Raw genomic sequence first — 24,894 nt, forward strand, 5'->3', positions numbered from 1 at the left:
GGATGGATGGATAGGAAGAAGATGGTTTAGGAGACTGACAGTGGGGGGCTTCAAATGTATCATACTCACTGCTGTCTTTATTTCTGGTTTGGTTATTTTTTGGTCTCTTTTAACCTGATGTAGCCTCCCAGAATTGGAATTTGCAAGTTGGAGGCCATAAAAATTGATTAGTTAATCAATGTAGAAATGTACAAAATGTACAAAAATAGAAATACAAGTAGTTCTTGGCTTCCAGCAGTTCATTTAGTGATTGTTCAAATTTACAACAATATTGAAAAAAGTGACTTATGACTGTTTTTCACACTTATGATTGTTGCAGCATCCCCATGGTTATATGATCACAATTCAGACACAGTAACTGACTCATATTTATGATGGTTGCAGGGTGTCAAGATGTTGTGATCCCTTTTTGCGATCTTCTGACTAGCAAAGTCAAAGGGGAAGAGAGTTTCACTTAACAACCATGTTACTAATTTAACAATTGCAATGATTCTCTTAACAACTGTGACAAGAAAGGTCATTAAATGGGGCAAAATTCACTTAACAAATGTCTCACAGCAACAAAAATTTGGGGCTCAGTTGTGATCGTAAGCTGATGAATACCTGTATACCCTTTTAAAAAAATGTTTTACAAGGTTTTTTTGCTGAGGCCTTCCTGGGTTTTTTTTTTTAGGGTCCTTGGATGTAACTCTTGTGCACATCATTATATGAAATGCTTGTTCTTTCATTTCTTCAATTCTGACTTTGTCCAGAGATAAACAGCCACCTGCTATCAACAGCAGATCTGGATAAGTCTGATTTTTATTGGAAGGTGCCCAGAAACCAGAGACCAGCATTTTAAAAAGTTGGCATTTACTTATTAATTTATTCATTCATCCAATTTATATGGCTGCTTATTTCACCCTACCTGGGTTGCTATCCTCCGGGATTGGGCGGCCTAGAAATTTAAAAAATAAATAAATAAGTAATTAAAACAGTGTAAAAACACCAAAGAATAAAGAATCAACAGGAGGCACATCATGTGCAGCCAAGGCAGAAACCTAGAAATCAGCCCAACCACTGCCTGGATTCTGACCTGCACCCAGATCCTAGGCCCAGACGCCAACTCAACCCAGCAAATGTGTTTTCTCACCAGATTCCCATTTCACATCCACTTCACACCAACCCTGGAAGGGGAAGTGAATTTTAACCTCATCTGTGATGTCAAGAAGAAAAGCCAGCCACTCTGTCTGAATGTCAAAGCCATAGGCCACGCCATGAATGTCTCTGTGAAGTGTGAAGAAAGCCTCGGGGTGGTGACTGAGCTGAACCCAGAACATCCGAAGCAGATCCACTTCCGTGAGGTGAGAGGACCATGAACAGAGCAGGGCTGGTCTGAACATACATGCAGGAAGCTTGGAGACCTTCTGCTGGCTACTAGCCCTTCTTCTGTGTGCTTCGCTTCATTGCTTCCTACTCAGCATCTTCAGTTCAATCCTCCCCCCCAAAAAGAATCTCTTTCTTCCTCTACCCTGTGGATTAGAAGTTTACGATTCAGTTATTTTAGCAATAGCAATAGCAGTTAGACTTATATACCGCTTCATAGGGCTTTCAGCCCTCTCTAAGCGGTTTACAGAGTCAGTCAGCATATTGCCCCCAACAACAATCCGGGTCCTCATTTTACCCACCTCAGAAGGATGGAAGGCTGAGTCAACCCTGAGCCGGTGAGATTTGAAAAGCTGAACTGCAGAACTGCAGTCAGCTGAAGTAGCTTGCAGTACTGCATTTAACCACTGCGCCACAGCAGCTTTTATAGCCGTCAGTCAAGGCCATCCCAAAAGGTAGCCCAGAGTCATTTTCTCCCCAAGGGTCTGAACACCTTGGGAGCCAAAATTCTGTTGGGCTTTCATAATTCTTTGTTTCAGGAGCCTGAAACATTTCAGGGGCACATTCGGAATTTTATCTTTTTTCCAAATCAATGGACAAGTCCACCAAAAGTACACAACCATAATTGTCCATCAGTGATATTTTGTAAGAAAAAGTTAATTTTTAAAGAAAATCTGAGGCTTGAAATAATTTTTGGTAATATAGCAGTATCAGAGGCTGGCACTTAATGTTGCCAAAAATGACAGACTTTCTGTAGGTCCTTGTGTTTGTGATGGTGGTGGATGCTGAAGGAAGATGCAATGGCTGCCTTGGGTGCCACAGGGACCATTCCCTCTTTACCTTACAGAGTTCTAGACCAATATCCTGAAAGGAGATTTAATTTCATGTATGATTGTTTCTACTTTTAAACCCAACTTGGTCTGGAGTCTAATTACATTCTGGGGTGTCCCCTTCCATCCTACTGGGATTGTGGTGGAAGATGGGAAGGCATCCCTGTGTACTGGGGGAAGGGAGGAAGCAGATTCTGAGGACCTCACGAAATAGGGCATTCACAGAAACCTCCCTGGAGGTGCACATATGAGGAGCTGCACTGGAATTCTCTGCACAGGAACCCCAACCACAGAACACCACCCCCTGGACTTTCCTGTGGGGCCACTCTCTCTCTGGGTGTGGAGCATCCTTCCATTCTCGGGGCCTGTGTCTGGGAGCTGCTGTACCATGAAGCACTGATGGGCAGTGAGGAGGCCCACCTTTCTTGGAAGACAAGGCATGGGGGGGAGAAGGGAATGCAAGGCAGGCCAGCTTTGAGAGAGGCTGGCAGACCTGGCTTGGGATTCCAGACCTGGCTGGAAGGAGGGGAGGAAGCGACTACTACTTTCTCTCCACTCTGGACAGATGCAAGTCAACGATTACGCAGAGTGCAACTTCTCCATCCTCAACACCGGCAAATTCAACTTCACCTTTTCCTGGGAATTCTGCAACGCCAAGAAGTTTCTGCAGTGTTTTGCCCTCTCCCCAGAGAGTGGCACTGTGGAGGCCGGAGAACGGATGGAGGTCAAGCTCTCCTTCCACCCACTGAAGGCCTTCACCTTAAAGGACATTGAACTCAAACTGCAGGTAGGAACCCAGGGGCCCTGTTTGCCAGAAGGTTTCCGTTGCCCATTGCTGTACCATGAAGCCCTGGATGTCTAGCACCAGATCCAGGCAGGGGAACCTGGCCCATGGAGGAAGGAAGTCCTCTCAGCAGCAGGAGTACTGATTGCAGTGGGAGGACAGCCATTTATGCTCTTAGATCTAACTTTGCTGCTGAATGACCATATCACAGGACTCTTATGGGGAAAAGAGGAGCAGAAAGGAGCAGGGTACGTTTGCTGCCTTGTGTCATATATGAAAAAGAAGGCGGCATAAAAATATTGGGGGGGGGACCCTGGCTGAACTCTCTTTCTGGGTAAACTATATCTAGACACAGTCCCATTTATTCAGCCCCATTGGTCTTTAACGAGACTTGCTCCCATCTAGCTCCAGCTGTTTTTTTTAAAAAAAAAATTAATATATTCCTATTCTGCAGTTATTGCAAAGGGAACTTATTAGCAGTTTACATCAACATAACAATTACACCCTTTATATGCTCACTTATGTTTATGGACATACTGGGTCCCTCTGTGACTTTGGGATACCAAGAAGATGCCATGGAGAAAAAGTGGCATATAAAATAATAATGCTCTGTTTAACTGCAACAACTGTGAAATAAATGAGCTTTTGGCGGTCTCCGAGCTAGTTTCCTGCAGCAAAACCCCATTAATGGCTCTGTTGTTTGTGGTGTTGCAGTGGCCAAGCTTTGCAGCAAGTCTGCATCTCTTTAAAGAATCAGGCAGCCACAGTCAGCTGCTCTTTCTTCAGATGCCCACAATGTCCCACTCATTGATGGGATATTTTCTGCACATGTTCGAGAAACACTCCATCATTTCAGAAACCTCAGATTCCGGGATATCAACCATTGATCTGAGGGTGACTTATTTTTTTAACAAAGAAGTGATGGGGACAATTGGCTTAGAAATAACTGATCTAAAACTTATCAGATGAACTTTAAATCACATACTTCTTGGTTTACCCAGAGATCAAACTTTCTCATAACATTATACACGTTAATAGGCTTGCAAGGATATCTGATCATTTTTAATAAAATCCTTTCCTTTTATGTTTCTAGCGTTGCTAGCCTCACCATGTACAGTAGTAAGCATTTTGTTGTTCAATTTCTCAATGTGTATTGTTATTACCGTATTTTTCAGAGTATAAAACACACTTTTTCACCCCTAAAAATGCATGGAAATGTTGATGCATCTTATACACTGAATACAGCCATTTTTAGCCTCCCAAAGCCATTTCTCCGCATCCCATTTTTGTGAAAAACGGGCAAAAAATGAGCCATTTTTAACAAAATTTGAGACGTTTTTACCTTCCTCCAGCCCCCAGAAGCACTCTGCAGGCTTCAGCAGGGCTGGGGAAAAACACCTTGGTTTTTATGAAAAATGGGCAAGAAACGGGCCGTTTTTCACAAAAACTGAGGTGTTTTTCCCTCGCCCCAGCCCTGCTGAAGCCTGCAGAGTGCTGCTGGAGGCTGAGGGAAGGCAAAACCCTTTTTTTCTTACTTACCTCTTCAAAACTTTGGTGCATTTTATAATTCGAAAAACACAGTAAATAAAACATGTTGAATGAATCGATGTAATCTAGGGCAGAACAGTCCATCAGCAAAGGAAGTATTTATAAATTGTTAGGGATGGTAAAATAAAGGATAAAGCCTCTTTGAAGGAGGCCAGGCCCTCTGCTCTGCTGAGACCGTGTCTTCCTTCTTTCATAGATAAGCCACGGTCCCACATTTACATGTGTGTTGCAAGGCTCAGTGTTGGCTCCCAGCATCCATTTCTTGCCCCTCAGAGTGGACTTTGGCAACTGTTTTATCTACCAAGCTGGGATGCCCATTTCCAAGAGAATCTTGGTGATCACTAATAAAGAGAGCAGGAAAGCCAGGTGAGCTGCAGCCTCTTGAGGTGAGAACTGGTGGGATGGAACAGTGTGTTGTTGAGTGAGGAGAATTCACATCAAGGATGAACTCGGAACTCACTCCCTCCCATCTGTCTATCCATTAACATTCCCAAACAAACATAAAATGGTTTTATTGCAAAGGATTACAAAGCTAATGTATTAAAAGTTCTCCACGTAACAACACCCAGAAGTCCTCCCATCCCAAGGTTTGGGCCCTCCTCTGTCAGCTTTCTCCCCTTTGGGGCTCTTATTTCCCAAATGGTACCTTGGGGCTCAAATCCATTGGCTGCACCGGCTTCAGCTCTTGCGTTGCAAGAGCCCTGGAGGTGCCAGGAACTTGCAAGACTGAAAGGTGCTGGATTCAAAACCAGCTGTCTCGTCTTTCCAGTCTCAACCCCTTTCTCCTCTTGGAATCAGCCAATTTGGGAAGGGGTCAGTGAGATTTTGAAGTCTTTTATAAAGCAGGAGAAATCACTTCTGGGGAAATAAACTTAATTTTAACACACAAGGCATTAAGTGCTGGTTTATTTATATTTGTTAGTTTTGGAAACTGATGGCAACACAAGGAAGTCGTGTGTTCCCAATTAACCCTCTTCTCATCTCTTCAAAGTGTGGCGTGCTTGTTCACCAACACCGCCTACCTTGAGATCGGTTTCCGTTCTGAAGCTCTAAATCCCGGAGAAAAGGTGGAGATTCCCATCAGCTTTTATCCCCGAGAAGCCATTTCCTACCATGAAATCATCACCTTTGAAATAAACGGGATCTTACAGCGGACTGTAGAGATCTTTGGGAAAGGCATTGAGATGAAGGTGAGATTAGGCAGGCTCCTAGAAGAAGAAAGGGAGAGGGAAACTTGGGGGTCACAACCTGGTCACCTCCTGCTCAGGGTGTCTCTTCTGTGGGCAAGGGGTTTCAGCACCTCCTGCCTGGCTGCTCCTGCAGCTTTGAGCAGTCTGAATGGAAAGCAAGGAGTTGCTGCTCTGCATCCCCACTGTGGTCACCAAAAGATAAGGTGTGTGTGTGTGTGCACTCGCTAAATGGTCCTGATCTTCTATGCACACAACTGAAAAGAGCATTCACATTCATGATTTGAAAGTGGAGCTTGAAGATTTGGGACTTCTGAAGAAGTTTGCAGCTGTCTCTGAGTAATCTGGCCAGCCTCAAAGCACCAACATCTGGGCCTAGGAAACTTTTTCAGAGCATTGCTGATATTGTGCTGTGATGTTTCAAAAAAAAGGAAGGAAGGAAGGAAGGAAGGAAGGAAGGAAGGAAGGAAGGAAGGAAGGAAGGAAGGAAAGAAGAACCAAATCAGTACATCAGGATCCCACCCTGACTGCAGGATCCCTTTGAACCCCTCCCTCCCTGGTTCAACCCTCTGATCTCCTCCCACTTCTTTCTCCCCCCTCCCCCAATTCATTCCACTTATTCTCTTCCTTAGTCCTGTCTGTTTCACGCCCATAGATAGACGTTGTGGAGCCTCCCCAGAAAGTGCTGAAATTTGGAGCTATCCCTCCAGGGCACATTGTGAAGAAGGGAGTCACACTAATGAACAACAGTGTTATCTTCGTCACATTCAGCCTAAGTTTTGTGGCTTCCATCCCGGAGTTGCAGGAAGCAAAGGTAGGACTTGTTCCTTCTGAGAAGGTATCCAGCAGAGTAAGTGGCCAGTGAGCACTCCTACCCCAGGGGATTCAAGGGGCTCCTCCTGCCCTCCAACTTCAGACGTGGCCGGGAAATAGAGGCTCCTGGGTGAAGGGTATCATATGGCACAGAGCACAGGACTTCTTGGAGCCTGGGTTCTCCCCTCCTTTCAAGCCACGACAGGGAAGGGGCTTTCCATTTGGGTGGCCAACAAGAGAGAGTGCCCAGGGGCAGAGGCAGAGCTGAAGATAAAGAGGCACAGGGTGTGAGTGAGTTCAGCTGGGGAAACAGTGGCCAAGTTACTAGTGCAGCTTGATTGAAGCAGCTTCCTGATAAAGCTGGGCTGCCCTGCTGACCTCTCCTGCTTGGCTTTGGTAGAACTGGGGGTGGGCCTCCCACGGGGTAAAAATCTGCATGTACAGTTCCACTTTCTCTGGGGCAAGGAGGAGGAGCAGAATGCTGGGTGATCAGTGCACAGGTCTCTGGGGCATCAGCAGAACCCAAACATGGAACTTGTTTGGAGCCAGGCTGCAGTCCATGCATCTGGAGGAAGACCGGCTATGTCTCCCCACTGAAAACATCTCTCCAGTTGAACCTCTGCCTGTCCTGCAGTCCTGCTGGATGCAAGATTGGCCAGTTGGCACTCTTTGCAGGAGAGGAGCATCCTGCATTAGGTAGGACTTTTCCACTGGGTGTCTTTGGACAGGTGCTCACTATGTCTCCCAGTGGTGAAATTACCTTGAAGCCCCGGGGAGGCACCTGTCACGTGGAGGTGACATTCAGTCCGAAGAGCCGCATCCTGCCCTTCTCTGAGGAGGTTCTGCTCGAATGCCAGGGGGTCCTGCACTCCCTCTTCATCGTGCAAGGCTGCTGCCAGGGCATTGAAGTCCACTTGGACCAGGATCACATCCCCTTTGGAGCGGTGGTGCTGCGGAGCCAGGCTTCTCGGCGCATCGTGATGCAGAACTCGGGAGACCTCGGAGTGGGGTAAGCCCCCCAGCCCTATCAGGGGGCTTCTTCACTGGCTCTTGGCCCCTCCTGGCCTGGAATGGGACATTCAGGCACTGATCATTGGCCACGCCCCCATCCAACCACCTCAGCCAATTCACAGCCAGCTTTCCTCTTCTGCTGGCCCTCCCCTGGCTCTTCTGCATGGTCAATGGGCTACTGCCCTCTGCCCCTTTGTTTTGACTGCGAAGTCCCAGTTAACTATTCTCCCCTCCCTTTCCCCTCTTCTGGCAACCCTGAAGCCACAAAAATGGCCTCAGCCAGGTTAACTTCAGGGTTGACACCTGGCATGTTTTCCAGCAGAGGGATCAAACTGGCCTCACAGCTCACCTCTCCCAGACCCTTCCCCCTTTCTCCATCAAGTTTGCTCCCACTCGCCCCCTAATTATCAACTTCCTAACCCATTCTAGGCCTCATGGTTCCTTCCTTCACTCTACCCGCTTTCTAATGTACTTTAATTGTCCCCAGGGTTGGAGGAACCTCCATCTCTCCCCCTCCCTACCTACCCACCTGCCTTTCTGCCACTGGTTCAAAGTATTGTGGAGAATGATACCTCGCCCACAGTTCGGCGGAGACCCTCGTCGCTGCCTGGCACTCGGCAGCTTCGGAGTCTCTAGACCGGATTGCGCCGCTACGGCCCCTCCGGGTCAGCGGCCCCCGGAGGCCTCCTTGGTTTACTGAGGAGCTCCGGGAGGTAAAGCGCCAGAGGAGACGCCTAGAGCACTCGTGGAGGTCCGATAGGTCCGAGTCGAAACGGGCACTTTTGACAGCATGCACCAAGGAGTATATTCGGACCTTAAGAACAACAAAAAGAACATACATTGCCTCCTTGGTAGCGTCCGCCGAGTCCCGCCCAGCCGCCCTGTTTAGGATAACCCGCTCCCTCCTAAATAGGAGGGAGACGGGGGACTCCTTACAGGGTAAGGCTGAGGAGTATGTCCAGTTCTTGGCGGACAAAGTTGCCCGGTTTCGAGCGGACCTAGACTCCACCCCAGTAGATCCAGCCGAGACACAAGGAGAAAACTTGGCAAACCATCTCTGGGTTGAGTTTCAGGAAGTTGCCTCTGGGGATGTGGACAAGGCTATGCGAGCTGTGAGTGCCTCCACCTGCATACTGGACCCGTGTCCCTCCTGGCTGGTTGCCAACAGCAGTGAGGTGACACGAGGCTGGATCCAGGCGGTTGTTACCGCATCTCTTCGGGAGGGGTACTTTCCCACCGCGCTTAAGACAGCGGTGGTAAGACCCCTCCTGAAGAAGCCGTCTCTGGATCCAGCTGTTCTTAATAACTATCGTCCAGTCTCCAACCTCCCCTTTGTAGGGAAGGTTGTTGAGAAGGTGGTGGCTCTCCAGCTTCAGCGTACCTTGGAGGAAGCTAACTATCTTGACCCCTTCCAGTCTGGCTTCAGACCCGGTTACAGCACAGAAACCGCTTTGGTCGCATTGACTGATGATCTCTGGAGAGCTAGGGATGGAGGCCATGCTTCCATCCTAGTTCTCCTGGACCTCTCAGCGGCTTTCGATACCATCGACCATGGTATCCTTCTGCGACGACTGCGGGAGATAGGGGTGGGCGGCACTGTCTTGCAGTGGTTCTCCTCCTATCTCTCGGACAGGTCGCAGTCGGTGTTAGTGGGGGGGCAGAGATCGTCCCTGAGGCCCCTAACTTATGGGGTGCCGCAGGGGTCGGTCCTATCCCCCCTACTATTTAACATTTACATGAAACCGCTGGGCGAGATCATCCGAAGGCACGGGATAAAATATCACCAATATGCGGACGATACACAGTTGTATCTGTCCGCCCCGTGCCAACTCAATGAAGCGGTGGACGTGATGAACCGGGGACTGGAAGCCGTTAAAGACTGGATGAGAGCAAACAAGCTGATACTCAACCCAGACAAGACCGAGTGGCTGTTGTGTTTCCCTCCCAAAAATTTGACCACCATACCATCACTCAGGCTGGGGGGACAAAATTTAAACTCCTCAGAAAGGGCCCGCAACTTGGGAGTCCTCCTGGATTCACAGCTAACTTTTGACCACCATCTCTCAGCTGTGACCAGGGGGACATTTGCCCAGGTTTGCCTGGTGCGCCAGTTGCGGCCCTACCTGAATCGGGAGGCCCTCACAACAGTCACTCGAGCCCTTGTGATCTCTAGGCTGGAATACTGTAATGTGCTCTACATGGGGCTGCCCTTGAAGAGCATCCGAAGACTACAGCTAGTCCAGAATGCGGCCGCGCGAGTGATCGTGGGCGCACCACGGTTCGCCCATATAACACCGATCCTCCGTGAGCTGCACTGGCTACCTGTTGGTCTCCGGGTGCACTTCAAGGTCCTACTCACCACCTATAAAGCGCTCCATGGTAGTGGATCTGGCTATTTGAGAGACCGCCTTCTGCCAATTACCTCCCTGCGTCCCATCAGATCGCATAGAGTTGGCCTCCTCCGTATTCCATCCGCCAGTCAGTGCCGACTGGCGACTACTCGGAGGAGAGCCTTCTCTGTTGCGGCTCCGACACTATGGAACAATCTCCCCGTGGAGATTCGTACCCTCACCACCGTCCAGGCCTTCCGCACAGCCCTCAAGAACTGGCTAACCCGTCAGGCCTGGGGATAATCTTATTTCGCCCCTCCCGAATGCTGAGTGAATGTTGAGTTTTATTGTCTAATTTACTTTGTGCACATTTCTTTTTTCGTATTGTCCCACACTCCCCTTCCTTTTTTGATTGTAAGCCGCCCTGAGTCCCCTCAGGGAAAAGGGCGGCCTATAAATAAACAAATCTAAATCTAATGAAGTGTGAATATCTGTCCCTGAAGGCCAGTGGCTTGTAGTCAGCTATGGAGGGTCAGGGAGGATGCAAATGGGAGGCAAGTTTGCGCGCACATGGGTGGCTTTCGTTCCATGCAGCTGCATGCTCTCAACAGTTAGGATTGAAAGAGAGCTGTAACCCCTTTTGCAACAGCGGGGTGGGAGGAGAGTCTCTGTACTACACACACACACACACACACACACACACAGAGAGAGAGAGAGAGAGAGAGAGAGAGAGAGAGAGAGAGAGAGAGAGAGAGCGCTATGTAAACATTGCATTGTTTTAATACACTTAAGGACACATGCCTCTCCTTCACACACAATTTCCATTCTTCCGCTGGGAATGCAATTGGCCACAACATCTATCATCCCTAACGGCTGCGCTGGATTGGGTCCCCCCCTTTTGTTTGGTGCCACGTTGGAGCTGGCTGAGTTGCGAGCAAAGTTGTCCCTGCAAACCCACTAGAGGCGTCCTACCCTCCCTTCCTGGTGCCCCCCTCCCACATTCACTTGCCTGTCCGGCTTCCCCCCTCCCCTCCCTTCCAAATGGTGTCTTGGCAAATGGGCAGGGACGAAGGGCTGGAGCGGAGGGCCAGGGACCCATTGGCCACGGAGAATGGCTGGGGGAGGGCCAGCAGAGGAGGAAAGCTGGCTGTGAAGTGAATGAGGCAGGTGGCTGGGGGCAAAGGGGATGCAGCCATGGGTCAGTGCCTACATGTCTTAGACTCTCTAGGCCAATGCAGACTCCCCAACATGAAAGAGCAAAGCAAAATACCCAGCCAAGGCAGCTTTTCTGCAGATTGGGATGAGGCCCTGGCAGGTGGGTTGACAATATTAATGAATCTTTTAAGGATGGTGTGTTGCTATCATCATGTTATACGATGCAGATAATAAGCTTTATCTTAAAACCAGGTTGGGACTCTAATTTGTGTGCTAGTTATTGGCCTATTTTATTAATTGATGTGAACATTAAGATCGCAACCACCATACTGGCTAGATGTTTACAGATGTTCTTACCAAGTATAATTCAACATTCCCAATCAGGGTTTATCAAAATAATCAAGAATCAAATTATTTATCATTATCGATTGCTATATTGGTATTTTGGTATAGACTCATAGCAGGTCCCACCTCCCCCCACCCTGCACCTGATGCCGAGAGTAGCTCCACAGCGAGATGGGCGGCAAACAAATTTAAGAATAAATGAATGAATGAATGAATGAATGAATGAATGAATGAAGGAAGGAAGGAAGGAAGGAAGGAAGGAAGGAAGGAAGGAAGGAAGGAAATATGCGTCTTCCAAAATAATGTTGCAGTATCCAATCTGTGTCAGTCACCAGAACCAGAAATGTAGTCTTCCGAGCTTTCATGCTGGAACCCATCCTTGGGGAAGCTCCCTGAGAATGGGCTCCATCACAAGTCCAAAAGCTCAGAAGACTAAATCTCTGGTCCCAGTGATCGACACAGATTGGATCCTGCAAAGATTGGAAACATCCAAGGATGGAATGAACTCCTCCACACTCGATCAATGTGTATCGTTAAATGCAATAAAGGCCTTTGATATGCCAGTGGATTTCTTCTGTGGATTAGGACTTAGTCCTTGCAACCTGTACCAGAATGATAACAGAATGATTTCAAGACTTTTGAGTGCAACATGACACTCAGCAGGCTGCCCAGTTTCACCCTTACTATTTAATTTTATCTGTGAATCTTGGCTATGATGCTAGGGCATTCGTTAAATATTAAAGGATTATTTGTGAATATAAATTCTTTCTGTAGTGAGGTTGATAGTATTTTGGCAATTTTGGAGTATTCATAACTGTCTGCCTAATTTTCTACTATTTTGGAAGGTGTTCTGATTATAAGATTGATATAAGATTTATAAATTGTGCTTACTTCCTTTGGGTCTTAATATATCAGTACAGTTAGTGATATCTACTAGTGATGCTAAATATTTGGGACTTTATATAGATTGACCAAAAATACTTCTAGATCTGTAGAAATAAATATTTTGAAGCTTTAAGGAAATAATTAATTGTATGGGTTAAATTACTTGCTCAAATTCTATCCTATTGTAGGATAAAATTAATATTAAAACAAATATTGTCCATTGCAAATAATGGGTTCACTTAATGACCACTATGCTTGATGATTGCCATATTTCCTTAATGACTGCTGCAAAAAAGGTTGTAAAAATGAGTGAGGTCTCACAGTGAGCCACATTATGGCCATCAGGATTTACGGCTGTAATTGCCCAGCTTAATTAGTCAAGGATCTATAGATAGCAGATTCAAAAAGAGCTAGGTAGGTTTGAATCAAGGGCTAAAAGAGCACATTTTTCTTGGAGTGCAAGAGATCATATAAGGAAGTAATTGCTCCATTCTTTTCTGTCAGTCAGCCAGCCACTATTCAGAATCCTGGGTATGACATTTCCAAAATGGAGCTACTTCAGTAGATTATGGTAGTGAAGGATATGGAAACCAGGCTTTACGGGGAAAAAGCTGAAGATCTTTGATCCTACAGATGATCGTTCAGCTTTTGTGGACTTCTAATGAAGGAGAACTCACCATTTCATGTGGCAACCTCTTCCATTAGCTAACAGCTCCTATTAAAGAAATGGTGGAACAGAATCATTAAAGAAAGGATGTCTGGCCCAGGAGCCTTCCTAGCAGCATAAGCCCAAACTGCAGCAACCTCCACTGCTGGGTCCAGTTCATAGGACCAATGAGGGGTGACCAAGAACAAGACCAAGGCTCTTGTTCTCTTTCTACTCTGCCCCTGCCAGCTGACCTTTCCTCTTGCCTGAGGTCAGGGTCTCCCAATGGCTGTCCACACAAACTTTGGGTTAGGTGGATCTCTTACATGAAGTTTTAAACCCTATTTTCCTGAACATTTGGAGAGGCTCAGCTTTTAGCTAGGGGATTGGATGGGTTCTGGCATGTTATTTGATTGATTGTGGATTTGGAGTGTGTCAATGTGAGCCTTTGGAGGTTTCTGATTGGGGTGATGATACTTAGAAGGAAGAGACACACGCTCAATTTTAACAAATGGAAACCGCAAGCCTTACATCATCCTAATACAAGTTGCCTGCTAGGTAAGCTGTCATTTCTACTCAAGCTATTTTATTCTAGAGCCTTGCACAGCAGATGCTGGAGCCTGACAGAATTCAGTTAATCTCAAACAAGTTGCCCCATCAGAGCCCATCAATGCTTTTGCAAGAAGTCCCCAGAAATCCCTGCTTTGCCAGAGTGGGAAATCTTGGGAGAGGGCAAATCTCTTCCACAGGACTGTGGCATTGCTAGGAGCCTTTCTCTTGTACCTTTCTCAGCATCTGCCCTCTGACGCCACTTATTCCACCACCACCCCTGCCTGTTCCCAAGACTTGCTGGCATTTTGCAGTGCATGGGGGGTGGGGGTGAAGAAGGCAAAGGAAGCTGGCTGGCTGAGGAATTCTGGGAGTTGAAGTCCACAAGTCATAAAGTTGCCAAGTTTGGAGACCCCTGTCTTAAGCCATCCAGTTTCTTGAATGTGCACAACGCCTGAGGGGAACCATTTTCCTTTTCTTTCAAAGCTTCCGATGGGATGCCAAAAGCTTCAAACCAGACTTCTCCATCAAACCGACAGAAGGTTACATTTCTCCAGGAACAAGTGTTCCCTTTGAAGTGACCTTCCACCCTTGTGAGCAGAGTCAGGACATCTGCTATGAAAACCTCCTGTGTCACATCCAAGGCGGAGAACCTGTGAGGCTCACGCTGAATGGATTATGCGTGAGCGTCCCGCCTGTCAAAGAGGTGACTGGTGGGGCACCTTGAGCTGGGAACACCTGGGCAAGAGTAAGAATGGTCTAAATCCAGTCTAATGTGTAAATGGGCCACTCCTGGCACTCGAATGTAATGTAAGTTGTTACAGGAATCTTGGCAAAAGGAGCCAAAAGAGAGATTAAAACAGAGATGGTTGCTCTCCATCTACTCAGTCTCTGATGCAGCCTCTTCAAAGTCAGATAGCTTATCTGCATACCTCCAGAGATTTTTTGAAAACACCTGTAAGGCTCTAGTGCAGAGATGGGAAGGGTGGTGGTCTCTTTGGATCACTTGGGCTCTTTTCTTGATCTCTTCAAGGGGGGGGGGGGCTCTCCATCCTTCTCTTATTTTGGGCCAATGATTTGTTTGGTGAGGTTTTCAAGAAAGGAAAGGTCTGCACTTCTTAGTAAACCATCCACACGTTACATTGCCCAACAGTGGAGTGAATGAAGAAAAGTTATTCTTCCTTGTAAATAAAATTCAGAAATATTTTTAGTGCTCATCTTTTAGTAAAAATGATCTAAAAAGGTGTTATAGACACCTCCTGATTTTTGACTACCATAAACTAACATGGCTCCTCCACTATTTCTTACAGGTGGTAAATTTCATATGCCAGGTGCGTGGAAAGCAGACACAGACCATCATGCTATCCAACAAGACTAACCAACCGTGGATGTTGCGGCCCATTATTGAGGGAGAGCAGTGGAAAGGGCCAGAGTACGTCAGGGTGGAAGCCCACCAGCAGAACAAGCCCTATGAAGTCACATACAGGCCTCTGGCTATGAATGTAGAAAACAGGAAGGACCAGGTATCCCAGAGACAAACAGCAAAAGGAGGGGAAAGATGGGGAGGGGGGAGGCTCGGAAGCTGAGCTGGATGAGGGTTGTTGTATACAGAGATCCTTGCATTTCTTTGTACATTCAGTTGGCATTTTATTAGATATACTGCCCATAAAAGCCTGGAGGCTATTCAACCCTGTTCCTTTTGTGCATGAATCCCATCCAAGCTAATTCTTGACTTAAGCAGAAAGTAATTCTGTGGTTGCTGCTACTACAGATGCTTCTTGTTCACCAGCAGCATTTTTGGCCCCTTTATTTTTGTTGTGGTTCTTCAGTGCTGCTCAAGGTAGCTTGGATGGAAAGTTCCTATCTCTTTCAATAGAGGGTGAACCATAAGCTGAGAATTAACATGCAAAAAAGGCTCTCTGTAGCAAAGGTAGAGGCTGAATCCAGGGCAGAGAACTTTCATGAGTGGCCCCCACAACAGCCCTTGGGAGGGAAGGGGTTCCTGGCCCTTCTTGGGGTATTTCCCAAACTCTCCATAGCAGAAGGCCTGCAGTGTCTTGTTCAGTTAGACTAGCTTCTCTTTGGAGGTCCCAGTGCTCTGATTTAGCCTTAGCTACCTAATAGTGTTTAAAGCTTTGGACCTGGATAGCTGCTTATGAGCAGGATCACCCAAAGTTTTCTTCTGTCTGGCCCTAGGTCCACCCCACTTGTCCTGGAGCTTAATTGTTACATCACAGCTGCCCATCACAGGGGAAGGGAGCTTGTCTTAGCTAGTTTGACTCTTCAGAATTCTTGCAAAAGCGGGTTGAGAAAGATTGTTCTCCTAATACTCCCCCGAGTAGCCTCAATCATGGGAGATGTGACCATCTCAGTTGGGGATGCCTTGGAACAGTGAAGAAATGTCGCCTGAAACGCTCCTCTTTTCTCCAGGGCTCCATCTTCTTCCCCCTCCCAGATGGAACAGGACTGCTTTACCTCCTACAAGGCACTACTGAGCCTCCCAAGACAGCTGGGAACATCATGAGGGAAATTCCGTGCAAAACATCCTACACGGAGCTGCTTCCTATCACCAACTGGTTGAACAAGCTGCAAAGGCAAATGTGAAAAAAGGGCTGGGCAGGGCTGGCAATTTCACTCCAGGCAGCAGAGGAAGACCTAAGACAAAGGGGGGAGGAGGAGGCTGCAATCACACAGGATCCCACAGGTTTCAATGGGTGATACAGTTTGCACCCCCAGTTTTCCTTTGGTTGTTTGAGGCCCCCATTGTTTTCTCCAGCCATTGATCTGAGGTTCTACCAAAGGAGAGCAGTGTTTGTTGCCTTGAGTTATTTGTAAAAATAATGGGGGGGGGGATCTAAATAAAATTAATCAATCCCTAAGAGCCCTATGGTTAGCTTGTCTTATCTTGCCTGCTCTTGGAGGCTTCTGTGCCTCTTTGCAGAGAAAAGTAAAGCACTGTTAGAATAGAAAAAAACTTTCCTGAGTGTCAATGGGTAAGAGTGCCTGGCTGGGTCAGAACCTGGAGACCCCATTCACAGGGAGTGTAATTGTTCATTAAACTGGACTGGAAACAGATAATCCAAACAGCAAGTCTCTCCTTGCTAATATTTGTTTGGAAGGATAACAACTCCAGTCCTCCTTTCAAATTGTGTATGGCATCACTAGGATCTTTTCTCTCTTGTGAAAGCAGGGGCCAGTCTACACTGCACTGGCAACTTGTTAATTTCTTCCACACAGCAAGAAATTAACCCGACCATTCCTGCTGCAGAGGGTTCCATTTTGGCTAGAATGTTTCTTTGGGATTTAACAAGAATGTTATTACTATTTATAGTTGGAAGGTGGCAGTGAATGTTGCAAATGGCAACCATGTGACTACAGGACACTGCAATTATTAAGCACAAGCCAGTTGCCAAGTGCCCAGTTCACAATCCCATGACCACAGGAGTACTGGGAGAGCTGGAACTTTGAGGACCATTGTGCCAACCAATCTATGAATGGTCACCGAGGGAGTGGTTGTTAAACAAGGCCTGCATGTTCCTGGGTAGTTCAAAGGCAGTTGAGGGAACATGGAGTCAACTTGTGTGCAGGGAGAAAATTCTGCTTCTATCATTCACGGTCCAGGGTTACATTCTGAGCCTAATGTTGCAATTGAGATATATTTTTTTAATTAGGTTTCTAATTATTTTAACTATCTGCATCAAAATAATCCTGCTTTTTCTTTGTTAATTGCCTTGAGCACCATTTTTGGCAGAAGGTTGGGGGATAAATTAGAGAACTGGATCTATCAATCCATCTGAAAACTGAAAAACTGACAATGCTACAGAAGGGTAGCTGTGGTTATTTTTATTTCGTAGAAAAAGCGCAGTGGTAAAAAAACTGGATGGAGTTAATCTTAGGTTGGGAAACTGAATGGCTCCCTCTTCTGACTAGGTTTCGGGTAACAGTTGATATGATAAAGCCAGAAAAACTGGAAGTCACAACCACCCTGAAAACTCTGGACTATATTGAAGTGCCAGCCTCCACCAAGAAGGACCACAAGCTCACCTTCTTCTCTTACAAAGAGGGCATGTACACCGCCAAGGTAAAGAGCCCCACTTGTGTCTGTGACCCGGGCAGCTTCTCGGGCTTTTTCTTGACCCGGAGCAGTTCTTTGCTTGTCCTGCTGAACCTTTGGCACAATCTGATTCAGAAACTTAAGTACAATTTTCTGGTGACAATTATTTGGTCATTGCTTTTCACAAGAATATGCATCAGCTGAGAAGAAATATCCTGCCTTTTACGCCTTTTTTTCCCATAGCCTGACCAAGCAGGACCGCTGAGAGAGACGACCTCAGAATTGTTTCAGGGATGCTCCCTGCCTTCCACTCAAAGGCCTCTCAGTAGCAGACAGGCAGGAGGGCCAGCATGGATGCCAGAGGCCTTTCGTCTTCAATCTGGCCGGTCTTGTATGGCCTTCAACAGGACGACTAGGGCTGCTTGATTAGATCATTCTCAAGACTCTCCTGTCATTTCAGATCACCTTCCGCAATGAGGCCACCCAGGAATTCTTATTCTATCTGATCACATTTAAGGCCACCCCATGTGGCCCACTAGGCACCCTCGAGTTGACCACAGCTGTCCGGCAAAGTACCTCCTCCTCAGTCAAGGTGGAAAACCCGCTGCACTACCAGGTGTCCTTCAATACGGACTGCAAGGTGCCAGACATCAACCTGCCTCCTCAGTTCACGGTGCCTGCTCAGTCTGAGGTACAATTGTGTCTTGGTAACCTGCCAGGCCCCAGAGTTCAGCAGACCCTTGGCACCTTTTACCCTGCCTTCCTGCTTGCCTTTCATTTCCATTCTTTGACAAACTTGAGCTTCCTTTCCTTTCCTGGCTTTTGTTTGATCCTTTCCTCTTTCTTTCTTCCACCTCTTGCAGTGATGTTATAGAAGCCTTACCTCTGAAGGAGGCCATGTAATATGCCCCCTTCCCAATAATGCGCCATTATTGGATACAACAATCCTGGACAATTTGAGAGGATGATCAAGCAATGGTCCAGAGGAAACAGATTAACTGGAGCGATTCCAATCAGGTCTCAGGCCAGCATATAGTACAGAGACAGCACTGGTGATCTTTGCCGGTGTTCCAATAGTCTAATCTTTCCTTGAAAATGTTTGTTGTTTATATATTGAAAGAAACTTTTTTGTTATTCTTGACATTTGTTGCATGTCTTAGTCCATTCTGAATCTTAAGCCTTCCTCCTTCCTTGCAGATTCAGGCTATTTGCTGATATTCAGTTCTAGTTATCTTTCCTTTTTTATAGTTGTCCTTTTGTCTCTGTTTGTCAGAGTAGCAGCTTTTACTACCACCAGTCACAGTACTCTACAAGGGAGTAGGGAATGTGGTTCTCCTCCTTTCCATGTGAGTGCTCCAAGGCCCACAGGACAGGTGGAGAGAGGTGGACTCCATCTTTCCCTCACTGGTGGGCTGCAGGGCTTTGATCCTTTCCCCTTTTGTTTAACATCCACATGAAACTGATGAAAAAGATCCTGCACTGGGTCTGGGTCAATTATATGTCTTAAATCACAAGACCCTATTCCATGGTCATAATTTGAGGATTACCTGAATTCCTGAAGATTTCATGGAGTAAGACCTGAGTTTGCTACCCGAAAATGCTTTCTCTCTGGCGCTCTTTGCCACAAACAGTCCCTCACGTGGCTAGCATCTTCTTGGGTCTCCTTCTCATGCTCTACCTTTTCAGTGGTCTTCTTTTACTGTTCAAAAATGCTTCCCTGCTCCTCTGACCTTCAGTTGAGGTGGCTCCCTTTCCCTGGTGAACCCCTCTTAACTGACTGTGGAGGGAGGAAATTTGAGGCAGCAGCATGGGTGGTTCTTTGCTGCCCCTGTTGTGGCCTGTCATACTTTGTGAGTTATTGTATTAACACATTTTGGTGGACTTTCTAACCACACAGCTAAATGATCAGAAAATGTGATTCTAATGTAATTCGTTGACTGTGGGGACCCCATACCTGCCTTTCTCTTCTAGGCATTGTGGATTCGGAACTCACCTCGCTTTCCCTCTTTCTGTTTGGCTCCCCCATCTCTTTTGTGCCCTGGTTCTCTTCCCTATCATCGCCCCTCAGTCCTGTGGTTCTCCTCCTCTTGATCCCGGGGGACAGATGGGAGGGCTGGAGGGCCCAGGACCCTCTCCTCCTGGCCCCTTGACAGAGCCATTTCCTGCCTTGCCAGGGAACGCTGGTCTTCGAGTTCCTGCCGATGAGGCCCGGGGAAACCAGTGGGCGCCTGGCTCTCAACAGCAGCGAACTGGGCTCTTTCCAGTACGATCTGATCCTGAAGGCCACGCAGGCCCACCCAGAGAAGCCCCTCACTTTCTCCACCATGCTGGGCAGCAGCCAGAGCTTGGTGGCCAAGATCGTCAACTACACCCGCCAGAAGACGGAGTATTCCACCAAGGTGAGCTGCCAGGGAGGCCCTTGGCGAAGTGGGGGTGGCGGCGGCAGGGGGGGGGGGGGTCCCGAGCTAGGCCGACGCGCCTCTCCTCTCTCCCCGCAGATCGACAGCCCGGACTTCCAAGCCGAGAAGGTCATCAGCGCGCCCGCGGGTGCCCAGACGGGCACCGAGGTGGGCGTGGAGGTGACGTTCGAGCCGTGCCAGCTGGGCGAGGCCCGCGGGACTCTCCTGCTCTCCTCGGCGGCGGGCGGCGACTACGTGATCCCTCTGCGGGGCACGGCGCTGCCCCCCCGGCCGCAGGGCCCCGTGCAGATCCGGCTGGGCGGCACCGCGTCGCTGCCCTTCAAGAATGTCTTCCTGCAGCCCACGGCCTTCAGCTACGCCGTGGACAGCGCTGCCTTCTCGGTGCGCGCCGCTGAGACCATCCGCCCCAAGAAGACGGCCACCATCTCCGTGACCTTCGAGGGAGCCGGCGGCGGGAACAAGGCGCCGGTCACCGGCAAGCTGGTGGTTTCGTGCCCGCGCGCCGCCGGGCTGGGCTCGCCCGTCAGCTGGGTCTACTACCTGCGGGGGGTCCCGCCCGAGAAGTAGCTCCTCCCTCGCAATAAAGTATTTCTGCGAAACGAAAACGAGTCCGGCGCCTCTTTTGGGACAGGAGGGGTTCCAGGTCGGGGGGTCGCGGTTCCGGTCCCTCGGCCTCCACGCAGGGGGCGCTGTTTCGCCCCGCGGGATGGGATGACGTCACGTCGGGAGGGAGGCGCGCTTGGGCTGCAGTTGCCCCGGAAGCAGCAGGCGCGGCGTCATGTGACAGCCAACATGGCCGCCGCCCGGTAGCTGAAGCCGTCGCCGGCCGCGATGAATCCGGAGAAGGACTTTTCGCCGTTGACGCCCAGCATAGTGCGCGCCCTGAACGACAAGCTGTACGAGAAGCGGAAGGTGGCGGCGCTGGAGATCGAGAAGTGAGCGCGGGGTCGGCCGAGCTGGGGGCGGTGAGCCGGGCGGGCTGGGGGCAGTGAGGCAGACCCAGACTCGGCTCTCTCCTCTTGCAGGCTGGTGCGCGAGTTCGTGGCGCAGAACAGCGCGGCGCAGATCAAGCACGTCATCCAGACGCTCTCGGTGGAGTTTGCCCTCTCTCAGCACCCCCACAGCCGCAAAGGGGGGCTCATCGGCCTGGCCGCCTGCTCCATCGCCCTGGGCAAGGTGGGCGCTGCCGGGCCAGATGCGGGCGGGCCAGGCTTCAGCGGCCGGCATTCCGCTTTGCTCGGGCTCCGGAAGCCGGCCAGAGAAGCGGGCGGGGAATGAAGGCGGGCGCGCCCGGGAAGAAGGCTGGCGTGTGGCTCTTGCCAGTCAAGGCAGCCCCCCCCCCCCCCCGAGAGAGGGCTGAAGTGAGGCGGGGAGTGAGCGGGATTGGAGATGTCGCCACTTCCCGTCCTAGGAGAGCCCGGGGTGGCTGAGGCGTTGCCTGCAGATAACTGGAAGGGCTCTGGGATGAGTGGCTGAGATCCTGGACAGTGTGACTGGGATGAAGTCCCCCAGGCGAATGGAGTGGTGTCTGAGGTGGCTACGTGACAGCTGTGGACCTGTAGTTAATTCCTCCTTTTCCCTACAGGCCACCATGGTCCAAAAGGTCCACCAGTCACACATGTTCATTTTGTTATGGGAAGCAGTCTGCAATGCCAGGGCATCTGCTTGGTGTGTCCTTGGGATGCCAGCAGTGTCCCATGGTGCCAACGAAGCTTGAATACCATTCTGCCTCCCTTGCATTCCAACCATCCCACTCCCTGTTTTTGTCAAACTGCAAGTGAAGAAGAAATGTAGGTGAAAGTGTGGATCAGTCTTGATGTGCTGAACCCCCCCCCCCAACGATAGACCAATAAACAATAGTAAACATATATACACATAATTACTTAAGCACGTACCACTGCAATCCCTATTAGGGCTGCTGAAGATGTTTAGTGTGAAACCTCTTAACTAACCTTGCTGGCCTAACATCTGGAGCAGCCATTCACTCAGTGTCCGCTAACAAGCAGCCTTTCCATAGCACTAAGATATTGTAGTTTTTCTTTGTGGTATCTGGAATCAAATATCCCTTTGACCTCATAATGTTCTTCTCCCCTAACTAGGATAGGAGGAGAAGGTACTTATCTGACCGGTCTCAGTCCAGAGTTTCAAAAGGGCTTTAAAAGACTGCAGTGAAATACCGGATGGACCTGCCTAAGGCTTTTTGGCAATCTCAACTCTTTTCTGATCTGCATGCCTCTTATCTAGCCTTATTGAAGGCTTCACTTATGGTACCCCTCATGGCTTTCAGACTATCCATCCACTCAGCTAATGACCCTCTTCAATGGGCACAAACTCAGTTCCTGTAGTCACCTTGAAAGGGATAAGACCTATGCACTGAGTTATTATATGCCACCTCCGCAAAAGGCAGAGGAGTTCAGGCCAATTAGTTGCTGATAATTTACATAACAGCGCAGGTATTGCTCTCACTGAATTAGTTCGTTTAGCAGCTCCATTGATACTAGGATGTTAGGCAGAGCTGAGTCCTTGGAAGGAGCCTATGGCTTGTTTGTTACTTTGGGAGGAGTTTGAAATTGTTAGTACTGAGGAAGTGGACTAGTTCTCAAAATTGTAAGTTCAGCCATCTGAATGTTTGTCTTGTGTCCTTGAGAAGTCAAGATTTTCTTGGGGGAGACATGAGATTGGGCCCTGAGGCAGTGATGAATCATTATTTGACAAAAAGGAGAGTAGTCCTGCCCTCAGCAAGCCATTGCAGATCCCAGCCTTGTTAGGCAACTTTTGTCCTGTGTCCAACCTCCTTTCGAGAGAAAATTGTTGAGAAAGTAGTCATGCTACAGCTTCAGAGAACTCTGAGACAATGGATTATTAGTCTTGTTATTATTGGCCTTCATATAGGATTACAAACATTGGTCATACTTATGGGAGCAGAATGAAGATGGCATCCATCTTTGCTCTCCTTGACTCTCATTGGCCTTTGAAACCACTGACGGTGATATCTGGACTGACTTGAGGACTTGTGGAGGGTTCTCCTCTTTCCTATGGGATCAGTTCTAGTTGGTATTAATGGGTTGGGGAGAGATAAATCATAGCCTCTGCTTTTGGAGGCGCCTCAGTGCTTGGTGTCCTTTACATGCCTGTTTTAACATCTATATGAAACCGGTGGGTAAGGTGTCACCTGTGTCCCTATCTGACAAATGGATGAAGTAGAGGTTCCGTCTTGATGTCTGAAGGCTGTGGAGAGCTGAGTGGTACAGAATAGGTGTGAGCACAATCATAGCACTATGAGGGCTTTGGGTTTTACCATCTCCAGCCAAGGGTTTTCCATCTCTTCTATCAGTATTTCTCTACTGTGGTTATTATGTCTGCATAAGCCATTTGATGACAATGGATGGGTTGCATTGCTCTGAACAGAACTGGTTCTCAATTCGAACGTCCCTTTGACCTGTAACTCCTGGCAGAAGACCTTTGCACAGATTGCCAATTGTGCCCTGTCCTGCATTAGGAGGCCTTGTTCATAATTCATTCCTTGGTCACCTCTGGATTACTGCAATACACTCTATGTAGGGCTGCTCTTGAAGGCCAGTGAGTAGATCCAGAATGCAGTGGCATAGGCAGTCATAACTGCACCTTTAAGTGCACTTGTCACACCTTGGCTTGGCAAGCTGTGTTGGCCTTCCCTCTGCTTCTGGTGCAGTTCACGTTGGTTGTTACCTCTACCGCTTTTCATGCTACAGGGCCAGGTTGTTTCCAGGACCACTTCTCCTTGATGGTTTCTACCCATACTACTCAATCCAGCGTGCTGCAGGTCCTGTCAGTCTTATTAATGACATTATATACTACCCAGTTCACAGCCTATGAGTGGTTTACAATCCCTACAAAAGTCACAGTTAAAAGGGGGAGAGAGAGTCCTCCAGCCAGCATCCCCACCCACCCCAGTGTTGCCATTCACTCTTGCCAGGGGTCAGAGCCAGGTTTTTGCATTCTTCTGGGAGGCTAGCAGAGTAGGGCCCAACCTTACCTCAGGGGCAGGATGTTCCACAGCAGTGGAGAAGGCAGTCTTTCTAGACCTTGCCAGTTGAAAGTTTTTAACTGATGAGTCCATAACATGCCTTTCCTGCTTGATCAGGGGGGACCAGTCAATGTAATTGGGGCAAGATGGTTCCTCAGGTATCCTGGTCACATAACCTACACAATTGAACACAACCTACAATTGAACCTAGAAGCAATCTGGCACCCAACACAGGTAACACCCAACAGAGATGTTACCTGCATAATCCTAGGGGTGGCCAGAATTGAAGGTACCACCGCATTCTGCATCAGTTACAGCTTCCAGATACTCTTCGAGGGTAGCTGCTGTACAGTGTATTGACGTAGTTCCTTCAGGAGATGAGTATGGCATGAGAGAAGAGCTTCTCTGTCTAGGAAAGGCCACAATTGGTGCACGACACAAAATTGAGCAAAGGCCCTCCTAGCCATGCTGGCCATCTGCTCCTTAAGCAGGAGTCGTGAGTCCAGGGGAATCGGCAGGTTGTGCCTCAGGGCTGTCTGGGACAGTGCTGCCCCACGCAAATCCAGAGCAGAGACAGAAGAGCCTCTCGGCCACAGCTCCTCTGTCTTCCCATGGCTCAGCCTTTTTTTCCTCCCTCCAGACATCTGGAGCCTCCAGGCATTGCGAAGAAGCACCCACAGCATCACCTCATCACCCTTGATGGGGAAGTACAATTGGGACAGATGAGCTCACCCAGCGGCTTCCTGTAGATGTGAAGGGGATGAGGACAATGGCACAAACACCCACACTACAAATTAGGTTTTTCTCATGTCCTTTCTGAGAGGGAAGAATTGTAGAAATGTAGCAGAAAAAGTAAAAGTGAGCTATTGGTTCATGTTTACAAGCTGAATTTAAGCTAAACTTGGATAAACTAAGAAATTGCTGTCGGAATGTGATTCTGAGTCATTGTTTTTTGGCTGAATGAAG

General features: G+C 48.4%; 2 protein-coding genes across 5 annotated transcripts in view; both read left to right on the forward strand.

Annotated features, from left to right (window-relative positions):
* The window catches only part of HYDIN (HYDIN axonemal central pair apparatus protein), a 264,762-nt gene extending 244,235 nt beyond the window's left edge, over positions 1-20,527 (forward strand). Inside the window, exons 73-85 of one of the 4 annotated variants that reach the window (XM_087729550.1) lie at positions 1,136-1,343; positions 2,761-2,982; positions 4,724-4,893; positions 5,519-5,717; positions 6,370-6,528; positions 7,256-7,536; positions 13,935-14,154; positions 14,759-14,971; positions 15,879-16,042; positions 17,379-17,529; positions 17,963-18,193; positions 19,677-19,901; positions 20,001-20,527. In XM_087729550.1, coding sequence (XP_087585676.1) covers positions 1,136-1,343; positions 2,761-2,982; positions 4,724-4,893; positions 5,519-5,717; positions 6,370-6,528; positions 7,256-7,536; positions 13,935-14,154; positions 14,759-14,971; positions 15,879-16,042; positions 17,379-17,529; positions 17,963-18,193; positions 19,677-19,901; positions 20,001-20,489 — 2,932 coding nt within the window. In that variant the 3' untranslated portion in view covers positions 20,490-20,527. The other 3 variants (XM_087729551.1, XR_015698493.1, XR_015698492.1) reach the window with 3 other exon arrangements.
* A 157-nt stretch (positions 20,528-20,684) lies between these two features.
* VAC14 (VAC14 component of PIKFYVE complex) overlaps positions 20,685-24,894 on the forward strand; it is a 42,572-nt gene continuing 38,362 nt past the window's right edge. Inside the window, exons 1-2 of the mRNA XM_014059614.2 lie at positions 20,685-20,857; positions 20,948-21,098. Of these exons, the coding sequence (XP_013915089.2) occupies positions 20,754-20,857; positions 20,948-21,098 (255 nt within the window). The 5' untranslated portion in view covers positions 20,685-20,753. The remainder of the gene's footprint in view (positions 20,858-20,947; positions 21,099-24,894) is intronic.

This window comes from Thamnophis sirtalis, unplaced genomic scaffold, assembly GCF_051295495.1.
Source record: "Thamnophis sirtalis isolate CommonGarterSnake01/CBP01778 unplaced genomic scaffold, rThaSir2_p1.2 scaffold_14, whole genome shotgun sequence".
NCBI classification, from domain to species: Eukaryota; Metazoa; Chordata; class Lepidosauria; order Squamata; family Natricidae; genus Thamnophis; species Thamnophis sirtalis.